At 40.8% G+C, this 20,794-nt stretch overlaps 1 protein-coding gene across 3 annotated transcripts; it reads right to left on the bottom strand.

Moving 5' to 3' along the window:
- Positions 1-81: 81 nt before the first annotated feature.
- Positions 82-19,333, bottom strand: LOC137941295 (vacuolar protein sorting-associated protein 9A-like). 3 transcript variants are annotated; one of them, XM_068786638.1, is made up of 5 exons: positions 19,156-19,333; positions 15,007-15,154; positions 6,546-6,716; positions 1,931-2,110; positions 82-1,406 (listed from the first exon to the last, which is right to left on the bottom strand). In XM_068786638.1, exons 1-5 carry the CDS (start codon positions 19,263-19,265, stop codon positions 588-590), a joined length of 1,428 nt encoding a protein of 475 aa, XP_068642739.1. In that variant the 5' UTR covers positions 19,266-19,333; the 3' UTR covers positions 82-587. The 3 variants fall into 3 exon arrangements, with proteins under 3 accessions (XP_068642739.1, XP_068642740.1, XP_068642742.1); XM_068786639.1 differs by lacking the exon at positions 19,156-19,333 and adding an exon at positions 18,215-18,281; XM_068786641.1 differs by lacking the exon at positions 19,156-19,333 and having other exon boundaries at positions 15,012-15,066.
- Between the last annotated feature and the right edge of the window lie 1,461 nt (positions 19,334-20,794).

The raw sequence follows: 20,794 nt of genomic DNA, 5'->3' as shown, positions 1-20,794 counted from the left end.
AATATTTATTCTTATTTTACCTCAAATTTAAGAGGGCAGGATGTCAATATCCAAGTCAAAAAGCTTATTAAGTTGCTCAAAACAGCTTTCCTATAACAACTATATTTACAGTGAACTTTGAATATTACATCAAGTATGTCCATAATATGAGCCATAATTTACAAACTCAAAGTAAACATAATGATCTCTCTAATCGATAGCCTTGCAAGGGTGGGTCAGTTGTTATAGTTTGCAAACAGATAATTTTTCATCAAAAATTTTTTTTTTAATTAATAAACTCAAGATCTTCGTATTCACTAATTCATGTGAAACTATTCTTTAACACTTCTGCCAAGGACCTGGGATAAACCAGCACAAGTAAATCAAACCCAAGTATTCGTGATTTCCAACTAGCAATGATGCACCAGACGTTACTTTTGTGTAGTCGTCTCCCTCTCATCGATCTGACCCAACAACACTCTAGATGTCCTTCAGTTCACCGCCAAAATCCCTTTGTCCGTGTGCCTTGTTTCCATTCTAGTATCAACTGCAAGTTATACATGACATGCCAACATGGTACCTCTCAGAGCTACACAACAAACAGGCAATCATTCTGTATTTTCCAGTCGTGATTGCACTTCCTCCTCTGAATGTTTCGTTATTTCGTGTCCTGAAGTTCCTGGATTTGACTCGGAACCATCCGTGCAAATAGATGACTCTCTGTTGAGTCCCTCATCAGATTTCTGGATAACTTCATGCTTCTCATTCTTGTCCTCTTCGAAAGTCCCTTCAAGTTCTTTTGGGTGTTCTGCATGAGTTTCAGTAGCACCCACTTGAAGGGATTGACCTTCAAGTCCCAACCCTTTTGCAAGACATACATACTTGAGGACTAGTTGTTTGTAACTATTGAGAAGTGCTTCTACATCTTTGATTGTCAGATCACCAACTTGAGCATACAAAAAGGGGTACTTGAGGAAAACGCCACTCACCTCATCCCCCTTTAAGGGATCAGATGTCCCTTTGTCCTCTAGGTCGGGTACAGATGGCTTGCTTGTTCCGGAATTGGGTTTATCATCTATTTCTTTGATGAACTCAGTATTCTTTGTAGATCCTAGCATTGGAAGTGGAAAGTTTCTTTCTGTTTTATCTTTCAGAGCTTCCGATTTGGAATCCATGACCTCTTGATCAGTTTGACTGCTAACACTGTCTAAATCATATGACAGGCCTGAGAGAAGTGCTCGTGCAGATTCCATGTTCTTCTCAAACTCATCCTCCTCCATTGAGAGCGACTTTGCATCTATGTTCCAGATGAAGGACTCTGCAGAGAGTATGTTTGTGAAGAAATATGCAGCTTCAGATACTAAGCGTGACTGACGCCGATACCGTTGTATGTATAGCAGGTTCGAGTGCAACTGTGGAGGGTTTGCCTGCAGTAAATTAATACAGAAAATTACTAATTGCATAGCCTGGTGAAGCCTTCAATGTAAAAAATGAAAGCTTTAACAGTGAATTTTCAAACTATATAGAAGATGCATCTGAACATCCACAGTAGAACCACTTAGCCAGGAAAGTTCACATCAAGGGATACAATAAACATTAATTATGGAGAGTTAGCTAGGAAAGTACTTGAGAAAGTCAAACACAGGATAGAACACAAGAGAACTTTATCAAATAAAGGAGAGAAAAGATATTAAAAGCCTTTTTGCCGAATGAGCATCCACTCATTATACTAGTCATCCACCCCTAACAGAAATTAGATCAAATAAACTTCAGCAGTTTAAAAATTAAGAAATTATAACAGGTATTTTTAGCGGAGCATAGTTATATACAAATTGCAATTAATAAAAGAAAAACCTCATGCATTCCTAGTCGAGCATAGAATCATCAAACACATCACAGCAAATCATGATTAAATCAACAAACAATTAAGACAAGTAGTTGAATGGGATACCTTTAACGTGACATAAATCAATACAGGAAGGAATTCATCTGCTCCAGGAGGATTTTCATTTGACACAATGGAAGCATTCAACAATAGGTTGTTGATGACCTTGCAACAATTAAGAATGCACACAAGCTTGTCTCTAGGTGCCTTGTGCATATTTATCTTCTGCAACTCTTTCTGTGCAAGCTACAGAAGAAAGACTGTCATCAGAAAACAAAAGGATAATTTATGAAATATAAGTCATCAAACAGGACTCACAATGAAGAACTAAAACATAAGAGAGAATAGGTTCTACTTCCATTTCCAAAAAAAAAAAAAGGTTCCACTTAATAAAAATACTGCTTTCATTGCATGGATAAATACATGAAAGGCAAAAGGACATGTACCTCAATACTGTACCAAAATGCTTGCCATACAGTCTAACACAGTTCATCAATCTTATGTAACAGGCTCAGCGTTGGATGCCACTGATTACTGTAGGTTCAGCATTTAAGAGAAAAATATATTGTGTAGGTTCAGACAGTAGACATGTTAATTAAGTTCTTTTTTTTTTTTTTTTTTTTTTTTTTGTTTTGAGAAAAGTGAGCTTTACTATAAAAGGAAGAAGGAAGGCCCTCCCTTTACAATATGGGATTGGAGGGAGGAGCCTCTCTTGGCAAGGGATCAACCAAAAGAGTTAGCAGACCGAGGCACATGCACCCAAGAACAATGCAGCAGAGGAATATTACCAGACATTTGGTTGAAAACATTCCAATGTCTCCAGTTGATGATCACTTCGGAGTCTCCCTCAATATGATTAAAGGTCCATAAAAGTGGTCCCTGAAAATGATAAGGCCTTGGAGAAGGGCAAGGAGCTCTGCTGAAGTTGAATCAGTCACCCCCATTGGACTGGCGTGGGAGATGAGAATGTTGCTGTCCGGATTGCCCCTAGCATTCCCATCAAAGTTCAGCTTGATTGAACCGAAGGTAAGAGGGATCCCAACCAAGATGAATGGAGGGTGAGGAGGGGCAGACATGTTGGCAATTGCTTTCCAGTTGGTGTGGAAAGGAGAGCCCGAGAGGCAAGCGAATTCCTTCAAGGTATGGAGCCAGGCAATAATGTGACCAACGATGGTAAGAGAGACCTCCTCGATGCTGCAGTATTTCTCGTTGAATCTTCGGTTATTAGGCTCCTTCCAGAGAGCCTAAAGGATATGAGCAGGCAAGCTGAAAGAAGAGTTCTTCCCAGCTTTGACAAAGGAATTCCTAGAATGTACTTGCTGACGCTGTTGAGAGTACTCAGGAAGCAATATTGAATGCCAATACGACTGAGGATGCTGATCCAAACTCCCCAAGAGTATGGACAAAGCAGAAGAAGGTGAGGCACCGCTTCGTCACTGGAGTTGCAGAGGGGGCACAGGCTGCAAGGAGAGTTATTTCCACGCCTTCGAAGATTGTTGGCTGTTAGGATTTTGTTGAGCATGGCAGGGCAGAAATCCTCCAAGCCGAAGCAGCGTCATGCTTAGGGGTGCTGTCTGACAAGCCAATAATAAGCTTGTAGCCGAGGCCACCGAGAAAAGACCATTGCTTTCTGATCTCCAAATGATTTTGTTCTTATAGTTGTCTCGGATTTTGATGGATTCGAGTTCAGAGAGGAGCATGGTGACAAGCAAAGTTTCATCATCAGCCAGCACCCTTCTGAAATTAAAATTCCAGCAACTCATCAGAATCCAGGAGTCAGCCACCAAGGCAAATTGGTTCTTATTGACCTGAAGGAGGAGTGCATAAGTAGTGCAAAAGGGACCCGCACTGCATCACCATTCGAACAAGAAATTGAGGGAAGAACCAGAGCCGATGAAGAATCTAATCCCAGCTTCAAAGATGCTGAGGAGGGGGTAAAAAGATCCCCACGATGGAGATAGTTTTTGCTGCATTGCCCCAGACATCCACCAGCGTTGGGACCAGTTGAGCTTGGCAGCAACCATGGGTCACCAGATCGAGGTAGGGGAATAGTTGAATTCCAGAACCATTTCATGAGTAAGGCGCAGTTCATGTGTCTGGTTAGGCGGATGTTCAGGCCACCAAGATCTTAGGGGCGGCAGACCTCAGCCCAACTGACAAGGTGGTATTTGAAACTGTCGTTGGGAGCCCTTCCAAAGGAAACGCCTCTTGAGGGCGTCAATGTGATTGCAGATAGCATCACTGATAATATTGTTGACATTATATCTTCTACTCATTGTAATTGGAATCTCATTCCTAGATCAGCCAACTCTTTGGGTGATAAATTGGGAAAATTCGGAACTTCCCAGCAATCTCTCATTGTTTGGGAAGGCTTCCCTTCTTTGTAAATTGCTCTTTTGAGTTTTTGTCTTAATAAAAATCAGCACCATTTAAAAAAAAAGTGATTGCAAATAGCAGTGGGGCAATGGAGGAAAGAAATGTAGTAATTGGGCATGCTGGCCAGGGAGGATTGGAGGAGACTGACTCGCCCGGTAGAGGATAGGACGTGACCCTCCAGGTCATCAAACACCGCTCCAATTTCTCAATATCTGGGAACCAGAAATCCTTAATGAGGGTACCCTTCAAAGAGAGGGAGTCTAAGGTGAGTCATGGGAAGCTTGCCGATCTTGCAACCAAACTGGGACACCATAGAGATCAGCAGCGATTGCTCGATCTGGTATCCAATGATAGAGATCTTCGCCCAATTAACTCTCTGGCCAGATGTGATCTCGAAGAGACTGATGAGGGCCTTTAGACGCTTCACCTCGTCTAAGGTACCAGACCTGAAGCAAAGAAATGTCAAATTCTGGTTGGTGGGATTTAGGTTGCAGCCAGCCAGAATCTTTAGTATCTTTAGCAGTGCATATGAGTCTTGAGAGGTATGCAGAGATGAAGTTGAATAAAAGGAGTGAAAGTAGGTCTCCCTAACGAATACCTCTCGTGCCCCTAAAGTATCCAACCATTGTGCCATTCAACAGGAGTGAGATGCAGATGAGATCTAGCTATGGATCCAAAAACACCATCTAGGTCCAAATTCTAGATTCCAAATATTAGTGTCGTAAATTTCCCTTATTCCATAAATTATCTCTTGAATATTTTGTTTCCAAATTGGTCAAGTTGTGTTAAAAAGTAATTGCCATATATGAAAAGTCTATGATTAGAAAGTTTTTATTATGATGTTCCATCTCAAGACTTTCTTATTGGGTAACCTTTTTTTTAGTTTTCTCAATTATTAAATTAATAGAGGAATTATTTTTTTATCTCCCTTTTGAGTCAAACTTGGTCACTTTTTTTCTATCTATTGATCTAAAAAGGCCTCCTTCTTACTTAGAAGTATGAAGAGCTGCATTGTGCACCTTCTTCCTTTTGAAGTATGAGAGTTGCTATCTTTTTATTCACACCCTTAATTCTTCAAAGTACTTCCTTCAATTTGTGTTTGTTAAAATCACCTCAAAGCAATGCCTATAGACCTACTACCTAAAAGTATAAGAGTGTGCCCAACATTCAGTTTGAGTGAAGTCTTTTATTTTTCACCCAAGAGGTGATTTGTGTTTGAGTTACCCTTGAAAAGTGAGTAATCTATTGGTTGTGACCTATAGTTGGATTGTTTTTTCCGCCATTGAAATTGAGCAGAGTGTATTTCAGACTATGACCATTTTGACTGGTGTATGGAGCTTTGTCGTACGGCTAGGAGTGATTCTTTCACCATTATATTGTACAAGCTGGGTCTCTTGGCAAAGAATAAAGAGATCCCCAGCTTGAGGGAGAGAAGTACAAGAAAGAGGTAACCAATGATAAAGAATTCCACGTGTTGTAGTAATCAAGTTTTATGTGACTAGAATATTCAACAGGGAGATAAGATAAGAACAAGATGAAAACTACAAGCAAGATGTGAACAAAAAGAAGATGAATCAAAGCAAGACAATCAAAATTTCTTTCCAAGCCACACAAGTTTCTTAGCAAGATTAATTGCAATGTGGAATTACAAACACCATCTTGAGGGGGAGTGTTAAAAGACACCTAGGTGTGTAGGGGTGGCATGGCTAGTAAATAAGGAAAACTTTCATAGAAATGGCATAGAATTGTAATTATGCAAGTAGGTGTATGTCCTCTTATGTCTTTTTCCTTTTGAAGCATGCAGCCCTAAGGGCATTTTAGTCATTGTAAACACCTTCACACAACTACAAATATAATCTCAAGGCATGGGGTAGAGCATTCAAGCCTCTTCCTCTAGGCTCAAATTTGTCTATACATCTCTCTCTCTTTTCCTCTTCCTTCTCTCCCTTGGTTTCTTCTCTCCTCTCTCCCAAGAGCTATAGTTTATCTCTTCTCTCCTTCCCTTGAGATCTCTTGTGTTTATGTGTTGGCCCTAAAAATCAACATAAACATATGTCAATTTTGTGGTTTGCAGTAATACCTAAAACTGCAATCATATGGTGCCAACGTGTTATCCAAAAATAAACTAGAAAAATCATAAGATAGGCGCCAAAACACTACAAAAGTAGGGAAATCACAAGAACAAATAGGGTGAACAATTACAAAATGTCACCAGGTAAAATTCTTCAATATACAGTAGCATAATTCAAATATGGTTATTTTTTTCTGAAGTAGAGTAGTATGCTCAGAAAGATAATGCACTTACCAACAGAGCTGTTTCATTTTGAAAATCTGGCTTAATGTCCAAATTTCCTGGCTTGATGAATTGCTGAACTAGAGCCATCTTTTCATAAAGTTGTTCGTCATGTTTTACATCTTCAGGAAGGGCTGCGAATGCATGGTTATATAATTTAGTCATAACATATTTCTCCAGTCCCTACAACAAAAAAGGAAAGTTCAACTTACTAGGAGAGAAAAAAGATTAATAGTTTATACATCATTATTCAAAAAAAAGGAGGGAAAAGAGAGGAACAAAAAGTTCATTATCCACTTTTAAAAGAAATTATATATCAGAGTGGCTGTAGCATCCATATGCTTGCCCCCTCATGTTTTCTAAAAGTACACTTGCATACTAATCATTTACCTGATTCAGGTTGTTTTATTAGGGAAATATCAATTAATTTGCCATCACTAGATAAAGGACTATGTGGTTCCAAATGTAGCATGCAAATACATTTGGCCTTAAGCCAATCAATGACGATGTCATTAATAGGCAAACATAACAACAAAAAGCTATTAGCGCATCCAGAAAAGAAAGCTCATATGAAGTTGCAAGTAGGCAACTCCAGAAATTTTAAGATTAATCTCACTGAGTCTTTTTTATCAGACAAAACAAATGAAGTTGGCATTGACAAAGGTATGATGTCATTCATAAAAATATTTATAGAAAAAGAGGATAATAGGAATCCAATTTGACTAATGCAGTCCATATAAGATTTGACCAGGATATTTTGTAGTATATTTCTATCAAACTGCTGAGTAAATGGGTGAAGTAAGTGTTTGTGCTGCAACGCGGTGGTTTAGAACCAAGGAATAACAAAGTTGCATGTCTAATATACAGTGTAGGTTAACCTAGATCTCAGCAACAACTAAAAAACTACAATCTAAAGGTAAAACTTGAAGGACATAAAGTAGGGTTTACAAGGCTATTAAGAAAAATAGCAAACAGAAATGAAAAAACAAAGGATAAGTTTATCCAAGTGTGAACAAAAACCAGAATTTCATTCAATAGCAAAAAGATTGGTATCTTTGTTACATACAAAGCCCTTTTATTAGTATACAAATCAATAAAATAGGAGACTCCTATGCTGTTTAGACTCTAATTAGGATATTCTTTTTTTTTTAAGTGATTTTTTTTATTAAGACAAAAGCTCAAAAGAGCAAATTTCAAAGGAGGGAAGCCTTCCCAAACAATGAGAGATTGCTGGGAAGTTCCGAATTTAGCCAATTTATCAGCCAAAGAATTGGCTGATCTAGGAATGAGATTTCAATTACAATGGATAGAAGATACAATGTCAACAATACAATCTGGCTAGTGGTGCCAAGGGGGAGAGCTGTATTTGGAACACCAACTGATGATAGTTTTCGAGTCTCTTTCAATGATTAACTTGCCATAGAGACACTCCTTGAAAATTTGGAAGCCAAATAGAAGAGCACTAACTTCAGCAGTATTACAATCAACAATGCCCACTGATCCAATATAAGAAAGAATAGAGTCTCCATTGTGACATCTTAAAACACCGCTTGCTCCTGCCGGTTCAGGATAGCCAATAGCACTATCATCAAAATTGAGTTTAATGCAGTCGCAAGGGGGAGGATCCTAGATGGCCATAATCGGAGTCCTACAGAGGCCAGTCACATGAGCGATCAAGCTCCAATTTTCCCGAAGGGAAACACCCAATAGAGCAGCAAATTCCTTCCTTGTATGAAGCCAGCTCGAGATGAGGCCAACAGTATGTGAAGCCGTGTTGTCCAGGGTGCAAGCTTTGGAGTTAAATCTCCGGTTATTTCGCTCAAGCCAAGCCGAAAGTATTAACTTGCCCAGCCGAGGAAAACGAATCCCTCTAACCATCTCAAAGGTACCGAAGAGGTCCTGATGTAGTCCAATTGGGAGCACAATCTTCTGAAAAATCTTCATCCAGACTTGCCAAGAAAATCCAGTATAAGAGGACATGCTAGACTGTCTCATCGCACTCACCACAAAGGCAACAAGAAAGATCAAGGGTGGTGAAGCCTCTTCTATGAAGGTTGTTAAAGGTAAGGATCTGTTCTCTGATGGCCGACTACACGAAAAATTTGATTTTGCTTGTGTTGAGAGCTTCCAAGCTAGATTTGCCTTGTGCTCATGTATAATGTGGTCTTGCTTTCTGATATGAGAGCAAGTAGAAGCAACAATGAATCGGCCATTAATGTTGGGCTTCCAAGTCAGCTTATCAACTAAATGCTCCCAAATAGTAGTACTGTTGAGTCTGGTAAGGAGAGAGCAAAAAGCCGAAGATTCCTCATCATTTAGTCATCGATAGAACAGGAGACTCCACGACTGATCCCTCCATGAATCAGCCACTGAGCAAGAGAGGTCTCTAGCCACCCTATACAGCCTCGGGAAGTCCTCCAAGAGGGAGTGAGGGCCACACCATTCATCCAACCAAAAGAGTAGGGTCCTTCCATTGCCTGTGTGAAACAAGGTAGCATCTCTGAATACTAGGAGGAGCTTATAAATTGATTTCTATATCGGGGATAGGAGGCGAGCGGTACCACCCTCTCTCCACCAAGCACCCAAAAACTAAAGGTAGAATTTAACCATATTCCTCCATAGACTGTTATGCTTGATGTTGAAGTTCCAAATCCATTTGAGCATAAGAGCTTTGTTCATTTCCCTCGTAGGCCGGATGCCTAATCCTCCCCTATTATAAGGCATGCAAATATCCTTCCAACTAACCAAGTGGTATCTGAAGGTGTCTTTTGATCCTCTCCAGAGAAATCGCCGACGGATGGTGTCAATTTTGGAACAAACGGAGGTCGAATAGTGCATAAATGATAGTAGATAATTTGGCAGCCCTGCTAGACAAGACTTGAGGAAAGTGAGACGCCCCGCTGTAGATAAGAGCTCACTCCTCCAAGTGGCTAGCTTCTTTTCAAATTTCTCAATGAGGGGGGACAATGGTGATGCCAAAGGCCGAGAATCAAAAAGTGGGAGCCCAAGATATTTAGCTGGCAAACTTCCCACAGAGCATCCCAAGTAGTCCGCCATATCCCAAAGCCCAGCTGGATCGATGTGGTAGCCAAGAAGAGTGGTTTTTCCCCATTTTATGTTCTGACTAGAAGCCAATTCAAATAGTCCCAAAACAGTACGCAATTTTCAGATCTGATCCATAGTACCAACCCCGAAGCAAATAGTATCATCTGCAAACTGGAGGATCAGAATATCAAAGGTTGTGCAATTTGTCGTGGGGAGGAGTCATCCCATGTTCTTGGCCGAGTAGATCAAAGAGGATAGATATTCTACTACCACATTGAAGAGCAAGGGGAAAGGGGGTCTCCCTGTCTGATTCCCCTGGTTCCCTTAAAATACTCACAAACTATTCCGTTGAGAAGGACAGAGTAACTTGCAAAGGAGATGCAACTTTAGATTCAGAAGCGCCATTTTTTCCCAAATCCCATCTTCCCCAGGAGGGTGTCCAAACACTTCCAGTTAACTCTGTCAAATACTTTTTTGAAGTCAAGCTTGAGGATGAATCTGGGGAACTTGAGAACCTTGGATAAGTTCATGACATGCCATGGTCGAATCGAGAATCTTCCTTCCCTTAATAAAAACACTCTAGCCATGGTGAATGGCAATAGGGAGAACCGCCCTGAGGCGATTAGCAAGGAGGTGCGCAATCACCTTATATGCACTGGTGGTGAAACTAATCGGCCAGAAGTAGAATGGGAGCTCTGCCCCATCTTTTTTAGGGATGAGGGCATTCACCTTATATGCACTGGTGGTGAAACTAATCGGCCAGAAGTAGAATGGGAGCTCTGCCCCATCTTTTTTAGGGATGAGGGCATTGAACGAGGCTCCAATGCTCCTATATCTGATGTCATGCTAATAAAAGGAGTGGGCCATGTCGGAAATGTCGTCTTTGATGAAGGGCCAGCAGCGGCCATAAAATTCCCCGTTGAATCCGTCCGGGCTCGGAGCGCGATCCAGAGAAAGACCAAGGGCTGCAATTTCAATTTTTCAACTGGAGAAGGGGAGCTCCATGAGGCTTGTTGCAACTGATGGAATAACCTAGAGATGAAACCTTTGGAAGAAAGGGCGGATTGGCTAGTGATCAAAGTATAAATCTGCAAAAAAAATCACCAGTGAGTTAGAAATAAGGATTTAGACCGAGGTGGTCTCAGCATTGATGTTGAGCATGGTGATGCGGTTGGTCCTTCTTCGTGCAGAGGCGACTACATGGAAGAATTTAGTATTAGCATACCCATCAGAGAGCCATTTGAATCTTGAACGTTACTTCTAGTGCACTAACTTGTTGTGGGTGAAGGACTACAATTGCCCTTGAAGGGCATACCTCTGAGAGACTTTCGACGAAGAGAGACCTCTAGACTCCTCCTCAAAGTCAAGAACGGTGATCTGAGCAAGGGCATTGGCTCTTTCGGCCGAGGAAGAGGCCTTCTTCTCGGAGGCCTAGGACCGTAGCAACAGCTTCAACATCTTGAGCTTGATTGGGAAGGTCCACCCGCTCGGGCCAGCAACGGTCATATTCTCCCAAAAGGATTGGATAGAGAGATCAAAAGAGGTGTCCGCCATCCAATTATTATTGAATCTGAAAGAGAGGGGGTAAGAGCCACAACAACGATCAAGCACCTCAGTAGTACTGGTGTCCCGCATCAGTAGGATGCCGCCAGCTGATCCCACTGCATCCACTGAAGCCCAGCCGGGCTCCTTGAGGGGCCACAACTTTCGGATATATCCAAGGGGAAGAGAAGTCGCCTTGGTTTCTTGAAGAACAACAACATTTGCCTTGGTAGAGGCAAGGAGGTCCCGAATGGAGGTACGGTGACGCAAGGACCCAATTTCACAAACATTCCAGGAGAGAATAATCGTTGGTCATTTTTCTTCTTCTTTAACTTCTCAGATGGATGGTTCTCCCAGGAGAGGCTCCATGAAGACGGTGCCCATCACCTTGGCAAGTTCCACTATCTGGGCCCATGTTTCTGGGTCATATTTATATTGTTCTGACTGGAGAGCAGTCACAAACTTTTGAGCACTTTCACCCGGCTCTGGAAGGATGAAATCTCCCGTCTTTGGGTTGCGAGGGCTTGAGGGGTGTCAGGGCTATGGGTACAATTTATAGGGGGGGGGGCATGTGGGGGTCTCAATGGGAGGGGAAAGTGAGGGCGAGGTTATTTATGGGGTTAAGACGAGGGGGGGGGGACGGCAACTGGAAGTTTGGAGTAGATTTTGTCTGGGCTAGGGATATTTTCTGTGGGGGACTGGGTGGGTGAGTGATGTGTCGGATAGGTGGGAGGGAAAGCCGAGGGGTTAGTGAGAATAGATCCCATGCCAGCTATAAAGCTGCCTAGGGGGGCTCGAATCTACTCCCAAAGCATTGACTGGTTGTGTGGTTTCCCGAGGCTTGGCTGTGATTTCAGGGACCACATCTCTAAAGTCATCCATCTCAGCAATGCTGATGCGGATCCAGTAATGCACTTTGTCCACCATAATACATCTGAAATATGTATTCGGGCCTCAAACGATGCCAATGCTTCGGATGGAGCCATAGTCCATTATCTGAGGGGAAGCTTGAGGGGTGTCAGAGCTATGGGTACAATTTATAGGGGAGGGGGGGGGGGGGGGGACGACAGCTGGAAATTTGGAGTAGATATTGTCTGGGCTAGGGATATTTTCTGTGGGGGACTGGGGTGGGTGGGTGGGTGAGTGATGTGTCGGATAGGTGGGAGGGAAAGTCGGGGGGTTAGTGATAATAGATCCCATGCCAGCTATAAAGCTGCCTAGGGGGATCAAATCTACTCCAAATGCATTGACTGGTTGTGTGGTTTCCCGAGGCTTGGCTCTGATTTCAAGGACCACATCTCTAAAGTCGTCCATCTCAACAATGTTGATGCGGATCCAGTAACGCGCTTTGTCCACCATAATACATCTGAAATATGTATCCGGGCCTCATCAAGACGGTGCCAATGCTTCGGATGGAGCCAAACTCAGAGACGACTCTCAAGAAAACCACGTTCAGTTAGAGCTCAGCAAGAAGCCCAGTAACAGTAACCCATTGGCCATACTGGCTGGAGGGTGCCGAGGGGAGCCAATCTGAGACCCCGGTGATGCTTGAGGTGGTGTGGGGTATGAGAAGTTGTTGTGTGGTGTGGTTTAAGGGGGGGAGGGGGGAAGGGATTGGCACTTCTGCTGGATTGAGCGTCGGGGAGAAGCAATGGCTAGCTCTTTCCAGCCAAAACCCGAGTTTGTGGCCTCGGGGATGAGTAATCTGGCCAAAAAGGAAGTTTCTCTTTTGTGGGTGACCCGACATTCCTAGCTACCATGGAAGGTAGTCACCGAGAAGAGGAAGATCGAATCCCGTGACCAGAGTTTATGGGATTTTTCCGTTTCCGTGGGGAATTGAAGTCTGAAGTTGTGGATTGTTTCTACTGGAACGCAGATGAAGGAGCGTTTTGATCCGTCAATTGAAGAGATGCGGATCACCAAACCAGTTTTCTGAACGACTCTCTCAATGGTAACTCTGCATTTTCCGTATCTAAAGCGGAAAAGGTTATTTAGTTTTTCCATCGGGAGACCGTCATCCAGCAGACTTCGTGGTACTCCGTCGCAGCCTCTGAAGACTCACAGGAGCGGTGGTTGGACGAGTCCGACCGTCTGGTGGATTTTCTTCCTCGCCGTGGAGAGAAATCTCTTGCAGTTCTCGTCGCAGCTTCGTCGCATCTTCTACTGGAGTTGAAGATGGTTGTGGTGGCCCTGTCGGAGTGGCGGTGATGGTCGAGCGTGGTCCAGTCGCCGGCCGTGGGGACGATGACCGTCGGGGAGATTCTCTCGCGCATGTTGATGTTCGGCGCACAATATGATAACTCTAATATTCTAAACCTATATCTACTTGCTGGAAAAGAAATTCTAAAACAGAAAACAGTTTCTAACTTAGGACTTCTTGCTTAAACAGGCTTGCTAAGTTTAAGCTACACTAATTTGAAAACAAAGACGAAAGCTTAAAATAGGAAACTATTGCTTGAAAAGACTTTCTAAGTGAAGCTTTTGACTAAAATAGCAAGTTTCAATCTAAGTGATGCTTCCCATAAAAACAGCAAGTTACTTGCTCAATAAAACTTCTAATTTGAGCAAACATGAAATAGGAAATTACGATTTAGAAAGACTTTCTAATTTAGAACTTCCTATTCTTGAAACTTAAGCCTAAATTAGGAAATTCAAGCCTCTTTAAATTGAGTCTCCTTCTTTCCTCTTCTTTCATAAACATGAGTGATTTTGGGTGATTTCTTGTCCTTTGATATTCTTTTTAGATCTTCCACATTATGATGCACTATATCAGTTTGCTTGGTTCAGTTCATACATCAAAAGTTTCTTTGTCACCATTCAGAAAATACCCTACCATTTTTTACTTACTTATACTGGCTAGAAAAATATTCCAGTTTTGAATCCAGACCTATACCAGATCGTTGAGGACTTTTTGCCTTATTAGTATCTAAGGGCCCCAAGGGTTAGTTGATCCCTGGGAAATCCCGCACTTATTTTGACACATAGAGAATGCCATTCTAAATGGATTTTCCTCTTCCTTTTCAGATGCAAAACTATTTCCTCTCTCAGCAGTTGATTCTTTCATCTTTTCTGTTCTTGTATTCGATTGCCTATGGCCAAAACTTTTAGTAGGATCTGAGATAAAGCTTCTCAATTAACTAGGCTAGGAAAATATCCTTATTATTTCAAAGGTGAAAGTAGAAAGAAGAAAGAAAGAAAAATACAACAACAAGCCAAGCATCCAAAGGAAGGAGACAAAAAGAACACATAGGCTTTCCTTGCCTCAATGCTAAAGAGATCATTCAGGTGACAGCAAAATCACCAACTACGAGGAGAAACAAGAATAGAAAAATATTTATCTAAAAAGAGTAAGTTCCAAGAAAATTAAATGATGACACGAATAGAGGTGACTTCCCCAACATAAGTTTCTCTTATTTTCCAAAAAGTTCTACAAGTAAAAAAGGCATGAGAAATGAATCAGAAGCATATATCCAAGGAAGAAAAATTCAAACCCCAAACTCTCATTGTGAGATGACGAATAACTCAAAGGTGCATACAGTTTCATCATAACCATAAAAAGAAAGACATTGAACTATTAAAGATCCAATAAAATATCCCTGTAATACATTATGTTCATTATACATGCATGTCCCATTCACCCACCATAGTTGTATGAAGCTAAGTATGCATACTCCTATCACCAGTACTCTACCACCATTCTAAAGTTGTATAATAGATCAAAAAAAATTTAAATGACTAATCTCCATCATCAATTCTCTTTTAGAGGTATATCATCCAGAATATTATACACATTTCACATATTTAAGGAGGCTTGTGTGAAGCAAAGTTAGCACAACAACTAATTGTTCAAGAAAAACAATAACAAATGTTATAAGTAGAAGCTCACCTCACCAGCACTATCAAGCTCTTCCTCTGAGCAACCAGCAAAAAGCTGATGTGCCCTAAAGGCCCCTTCCATGTTGGCGAGAAACTCCTGAACAGCAGTACTATCCTTTTCAGAATTAGGAACACTGTTTGAAAAGGTCACAATGAAGCTGCCACAACAAACATGATCATTTAAAATTTTTGCAAATGACAACGCTAGGAATACATAAAGCGAAGCGTCCAAAACAGACACCATATTATGCTACTGTTAGAATATTTTTTTGAAACTCTATTTTTTTTTAAAAGAATATTTTTTTGAAACTCTATTATTAGAATATTGGAAGTCACTTTGTTAATTAAGGTATCTTGTAAGGAAGAATAATGTAATTTTCTTATAATTTGGTAGGATATTTTCTTTTTAGACTCGTAAGGGCATTATTGTCCAGAAATGATTGTATTCCATATAAATATCAATAGTCTGAAGTGCAGGAAAGTATCCCCTGTCCCGTGGGTTTGCAATACTTCTTCTCTTCCTTTCTCATCTCATGTTCTCTTCTTCTTTTCCTCTTTTCTTTTTTCTTTCACATGCTGTAAACTCAGAACTCATACTCTCCTCAAACAATTTCATTGCCTGATTTGATTCCAAATTATCATGGTATCAGAGCAGGCTGGTTAAGACTGAAATTTGGAGGAGATTGTGCTTAACTTCAACCAGAAAAATTCGGGTGTAACTCGTCATAAGGAGAAATCCAGGTAAGAGAGTCTGGCAGCTTTTTTTTTCTTTCAATAGTTCTCCAGTTTTCTAATGTAAACCTGTGGAGGGTCATGGAGGGATTCTAAGCATGGAGCTTAGATTAGATCTACTCTGCAACTTCTGAGTTTTAGAAAGGCTCATGGAGAGTTCTTTCTCATTCTGGGTTGTTAGGAGATATCACATATGTATGTTTATTTTTATTTTTATGAAAGGAGGAAGCTTTCGGTGTTTACAATCAAGTATATGGATATTTCTCTCTCCTCTGTTGGAGGAATTAATGTTCATGTGGTTTTTTGAAAGTTACGATGCCGAAGTTGTTGGTTGCCGAGTTGCAGAGTACCTGGATCCTGAGTTGAGTTGTTGTGTGGAGTAAGAATTCTACACGCATATGCATATGAGAACTTATCATGCATGGAGTTTTAATCTAGAGTTCCATGATAGGTAATTAAGTATGGTTTGGTAAGATGAACCTGTAATAGTTTGATTGTGCATGTGATTGTGCTAGTGAAGTTTTGGGAAGGTTTGTCTCAAACTACAGCTGAGGGTGAAGGAGTTATAAATCCAGTGACAAGTTTGGAAAGTTCAAAGGAGGAGTATTCTGGAAAAATTATCACCACGAAATTGAGTGGAGATAATTATATCCTTTGGGCCTGAGATGCTGAAATATGCATGGGTTCTCATAAAAAGGATTTATTTATTCATGAAGAACTCCCAGCTATAAAGACTTCAGAAGGAGGCAATGAGGGGAGGTGATAGATTTTGTTGCCCCTGTGGTGTGGCTTAATTTGGACTGTGGTGATTGACTCAGCGTCAGAGTGGTATTGGGTGTTTGCAATCTGGCATGGGGGGGAGGGGGGGGTTTGAATAAAGACAAGTCGATGGCTGAAAAGGGTTCCAAATCCAGGCACATAGTAAGTAAGAACATATTTGTTTCGTAGCATGATCCAGCAAGATAACAATGCTGAAAATGTCGGCAATGCGTCTGAAGGCACTAGTTTGTCAAAGCTCAGCCAGGAGGTCGCGAATGGTCAACCATTGGCCAAAGGAGCTTGAGGGCACTGAAGGGAGCCATTCGTTGATGCTCAGAATGCCAACACTGGGACAGGGGAGAAGAGAAAGAGCTGAGTTTTTATCGGGAGTTGAACAAAGGTGTATCAACCATCGTTGGGGGGCAAGGTGTGAGATACACGGGGTGAAGTTGAGTTGAAGACGAGAGGTGAGCCAGTTGATGGTGTTGAGTTTGCCAACTCCAGGGGTGGTGATGATGATGATGGAGTGTTCCAAAGTGAATCGACCATCGCATAGGATGCTGGAATGTAATGAAATGGTTGTGTTGGAGATGGCAGTGTTAGTCCGGGATGGTTCAAGCACAAGGTTTGAAGGTGGTGTATGGTTGGTGCATGGTGTTTGGGTGGTGAGAGGGTAGAGGGAGCAGGGATGCCATGGAAGTTGGTGGAGGGTCTCGGAGCAAAGTTGTTGCATGGTGGTGGATGGTTGTAAGGAGTGCTGGGAGCGATGTTGGTTGATTCACCTTTAAGTGTTTTTCCTACATCTGTGTCGAGGATGGCGAGAGTTTAGCCAAGCAATCATGGAGGGATCGCCAACTGAATTCCGTATTGGTTAGCTCTAAGACATAAATGCAAGCCATGATCCAGTTACCCCAATGTTGGACAATCTTGCATTCTCTTTGATTTCGGAAGGTAATGACCAAAATATAGAAAGTGAAACCGCCGATCCAGAGTTCTAGAGTTCTATTTGAATGGTCAGCATCCGATGCCACCCTTTGGATTTGCCAGCAAAATGCATCAACAGCAGGGGATCAGAATATTGATGAAGGAGCATTTGGATCCAGCTGCAATGGTGATGCGGACAACTACACCAAAGGTTCGATTGATCTTTTCGACGGTTGCAATGGTGATGCGGACGACTGCACCAAGGTTCGATTGATCTTTTCGACGTTTACAATGGTGCTTCCATATGTGAAGCGGAAAACGTCATGCCTAGGTTGTGATCGCCTTCTCCCGGAGACAGTAGTCCAATCTCTATAGGCAACTTCATTTGTGTTCGTCTTATGGGCATTGGTAGAGATGAAGCCGCATCCTACAGACAGGACCCACAGTGTCACCCTTCCCTGCCCATTAGCTCACTTACTCTTGACCCTCCTGCCCATAACCATTCAAACTAACTTTGATTTAATCAGTAACAGCACATATTACTTACCAAAGGTTTCAGTGAGGCCCAATCCAGACCTTACCATATAAGTAACTGCATCTAAGTTGGTCCTGTCATCTGGACTGCCTTGTAAAGGTAATGGAAAAACTGATTACCCACAGTTGCATCCCAAAATGAAGGAGATAAAATACTGATTTCCAGGAATAAATTCATGTCATTAAAGTTCGTATGTATTGCACATATCACAAGCCATATTATCTTTCTTGACATTAAACAAACAAAAGTAGTTCTCAATTTTACATACCAATTTTTATCTCAACTATTCCCGCCAACTTCCAATTTGTTCAATTAAGTTTTAGAGTGAACTATCACCACTGCGATTGACTTCAAATCCAAAGAGAGTCACTGTTGGGAATTCATCTTAGGAAGAAGACTTCTTCGCCTGCAAGTAGGGGCAGACGCAGAAATTTTTCATGGGGGAGGGGGGGTGCATAGTAAAAGTGGATAATCAAAATGTCATCCCAGAAAAACAGAATCTAAAGCAAAAAATGGATTTGATGAGTTCTAATAATCATATTGTTTAATTCGGTTTTTTTCTAATCTAATTTCCAAGTCAAATTACCTAAAGCTTAAGGGATTTTGGATAATTAAAGGTATAATGAAAAGTTAAACCAATCATCTTTCCAGCGTGTTTTAGATCTTATGTTGGGACAATTTCAAAGAAATCCAACAACATTTTCAATACTAGGAAAATATAAGTTTTTAGCAAACACAGAAACACTCTGTTTGGTGTATTCTCTTTTTATTCTCGGGGTGTGGGGGGGCATTTTGTGTTTTAGTGGGTTGGGATATAATAAAGAAGGCGAATTATTTTTTCCAAAAACCTCGACAAAACTTTTAATCGCCCAACTAATTGGGGAGGTACGTGAAGTCCAGAAGTCCATTACCTAAAAATACATCACCGCCTCTGCATACAAGTGACTCGGGAACATGGTAAATTGATTCGACTGCTTTGAACTAATAGAAACTACCCACATTACCTACTATAACTTAAAAACACCATAAAAAGAAAAACAGATTCAGCTGATTCTACACATTAAACTTATGTTCGTTAACAAAAAGAACAAAGAAAAAACGCTAGTAGACAAATTGTCCAGGCAACGATCAGCAAAATCACGGCGAATACATAAAAAGTAGAAGCAGAAAATCCCTTAGAAGTGGAGAAAAAGAAAAGGAATTCCAAACCGTTTGATAGATTTGACGAAATCAGCAGAGGAGGGTTGGCGCATGCGCTCAAGAAAGTCGTGCCATGTGAGGGGGGCCGTGGACGAACCAAATGCATCCGAATTCTCCATCAGCAGCGCCGGACGGTGTATAGTCGAACGGAATGGAACCAGCGTGCCTCCGGTTAGAATCGCGAAGAAAAGACGCTCTCGTCGCACGAAGCATCCGACAAATTATCACTAGTTCAGGAGTAAGAACTTAAACACACTAAAAATAACAATTTTATTAACTATTTTGATATTATAAAGTAAGAAATTATTTTATTATTTTATCTTTTATATAATTAATTAATCTTAATTTAAATTTTAATTATTAATTAATTTATCACAAGTTAAAATCTATTTTGTAGTTTATTAATAAAAAGTTATAAAAGTTAAATCTATCAAAATATAATTAATAAAAAATCTCTATGCACCATACACAGCACTTTTCATTGTGCACACGAATAGAAAAAAAAAATACTTTACACTACACTTTCTATTGCGTACACTAACACAAAAAAAGTGCTTTACACAACATTTTTCATTGTGCACACTAACATAAAAAAGTAATTCACTTTACACTTTCTACTTCATTTTGAAAGTATACTCTTCTCTAATTGCCATTAAAAAATTAATTAACGTACTCTTCTCTAATTGCCATTAAAAAAGTAATTAACGTATTCTTCTCTAATTGCCATTAAATAGGAAGCTGTTTTGAAATCCCCTGTGACATTCAATACAATATGAACCATTAATAAACATTATAGCAAGCCAAAACCTGGTTATAATCACTCTTTACGCTAAATCGGTTCACAATTTGGGTTTGGTCCCTGAACTGGTTCATTAGTAACAAAAACATCAATCTTTTAAGAATTAGTTCAAATCGAGAGACGAGTTCAAATAAATCACGAAATCTATTACTTGTGATTTTTCTAGTTATCATTTATGGAGTTTGAAATCCTCTTCCTTTTTTCCCTATTTTATTGTGTGTTTGGATTGGTACAGGGTTTGTAGGGAATAGACCGATTTATTGAATTTGAGTAACTTAATTTTATCTAAAAATTATTTTAATTTTTTGGAGAATTTTTTTCTAATAAAAAAATTAAAAGTTTCATTTTAAATTTATGAAGAGAAATATTTTCTTTTAGTAACACTTAGTGAACCGGGTGCGTATCAAAGTTATTGGACCGGATCAAGTCAATGTGGTCTTACGACCAAAGAAGACAACAGGCGCTCTGTCCAACCTCTATTATCATACTCCATACCCCCTTGCCTCCAGTTGCGAGAACCAAGAATCAAATCCAATCTTTCTATACTTCTTACTCCAACTCAACCATAAAATTGGACCAAAAGGCTAATCGGTAATGCTAGAGTCCTTTATATTACCAAAATGCCCCCAATGACTCTCTGGTCACTTTTACGGTTGTATTATTGTCAAAAACAGCTCCTAAGGAAATCCGAACAACTGTTGTCTGGTTACAGGGAAAACCGACAAGAGGCGTGGGAAACGGCCGAAGACGGCGATGACGTTGATCGCGACGGGGCTGACGGCGTTAAGACCACAGCGGTTGGCGACCCGGTTAAGTCGTCAGGTTGACGGATCAAAGCGGACGGACCGA

Source organism: Aristolochia californica, unplaced genomic scaffold (genome assembly GCF_029961685.1).
Source record: "Aristolochia californica isolate CCGP_79_NKW_82.1479 unplaced genomic scaffold, dmAriCali1.0.hap1 SCAF_9, whole genome shotgun sequence".
Lineage (NCBI taxonomy): Eukaryota > Viridiplantae > Streptophyta > Magnoliopsida > Piperales > Aristolochiaceae > Aristolochia > Aristolochia californica.
Note: the sequence above shows the minus strand (reverse complement) of the source record. Positions and strands in the feature narration are given on the sequence as shown.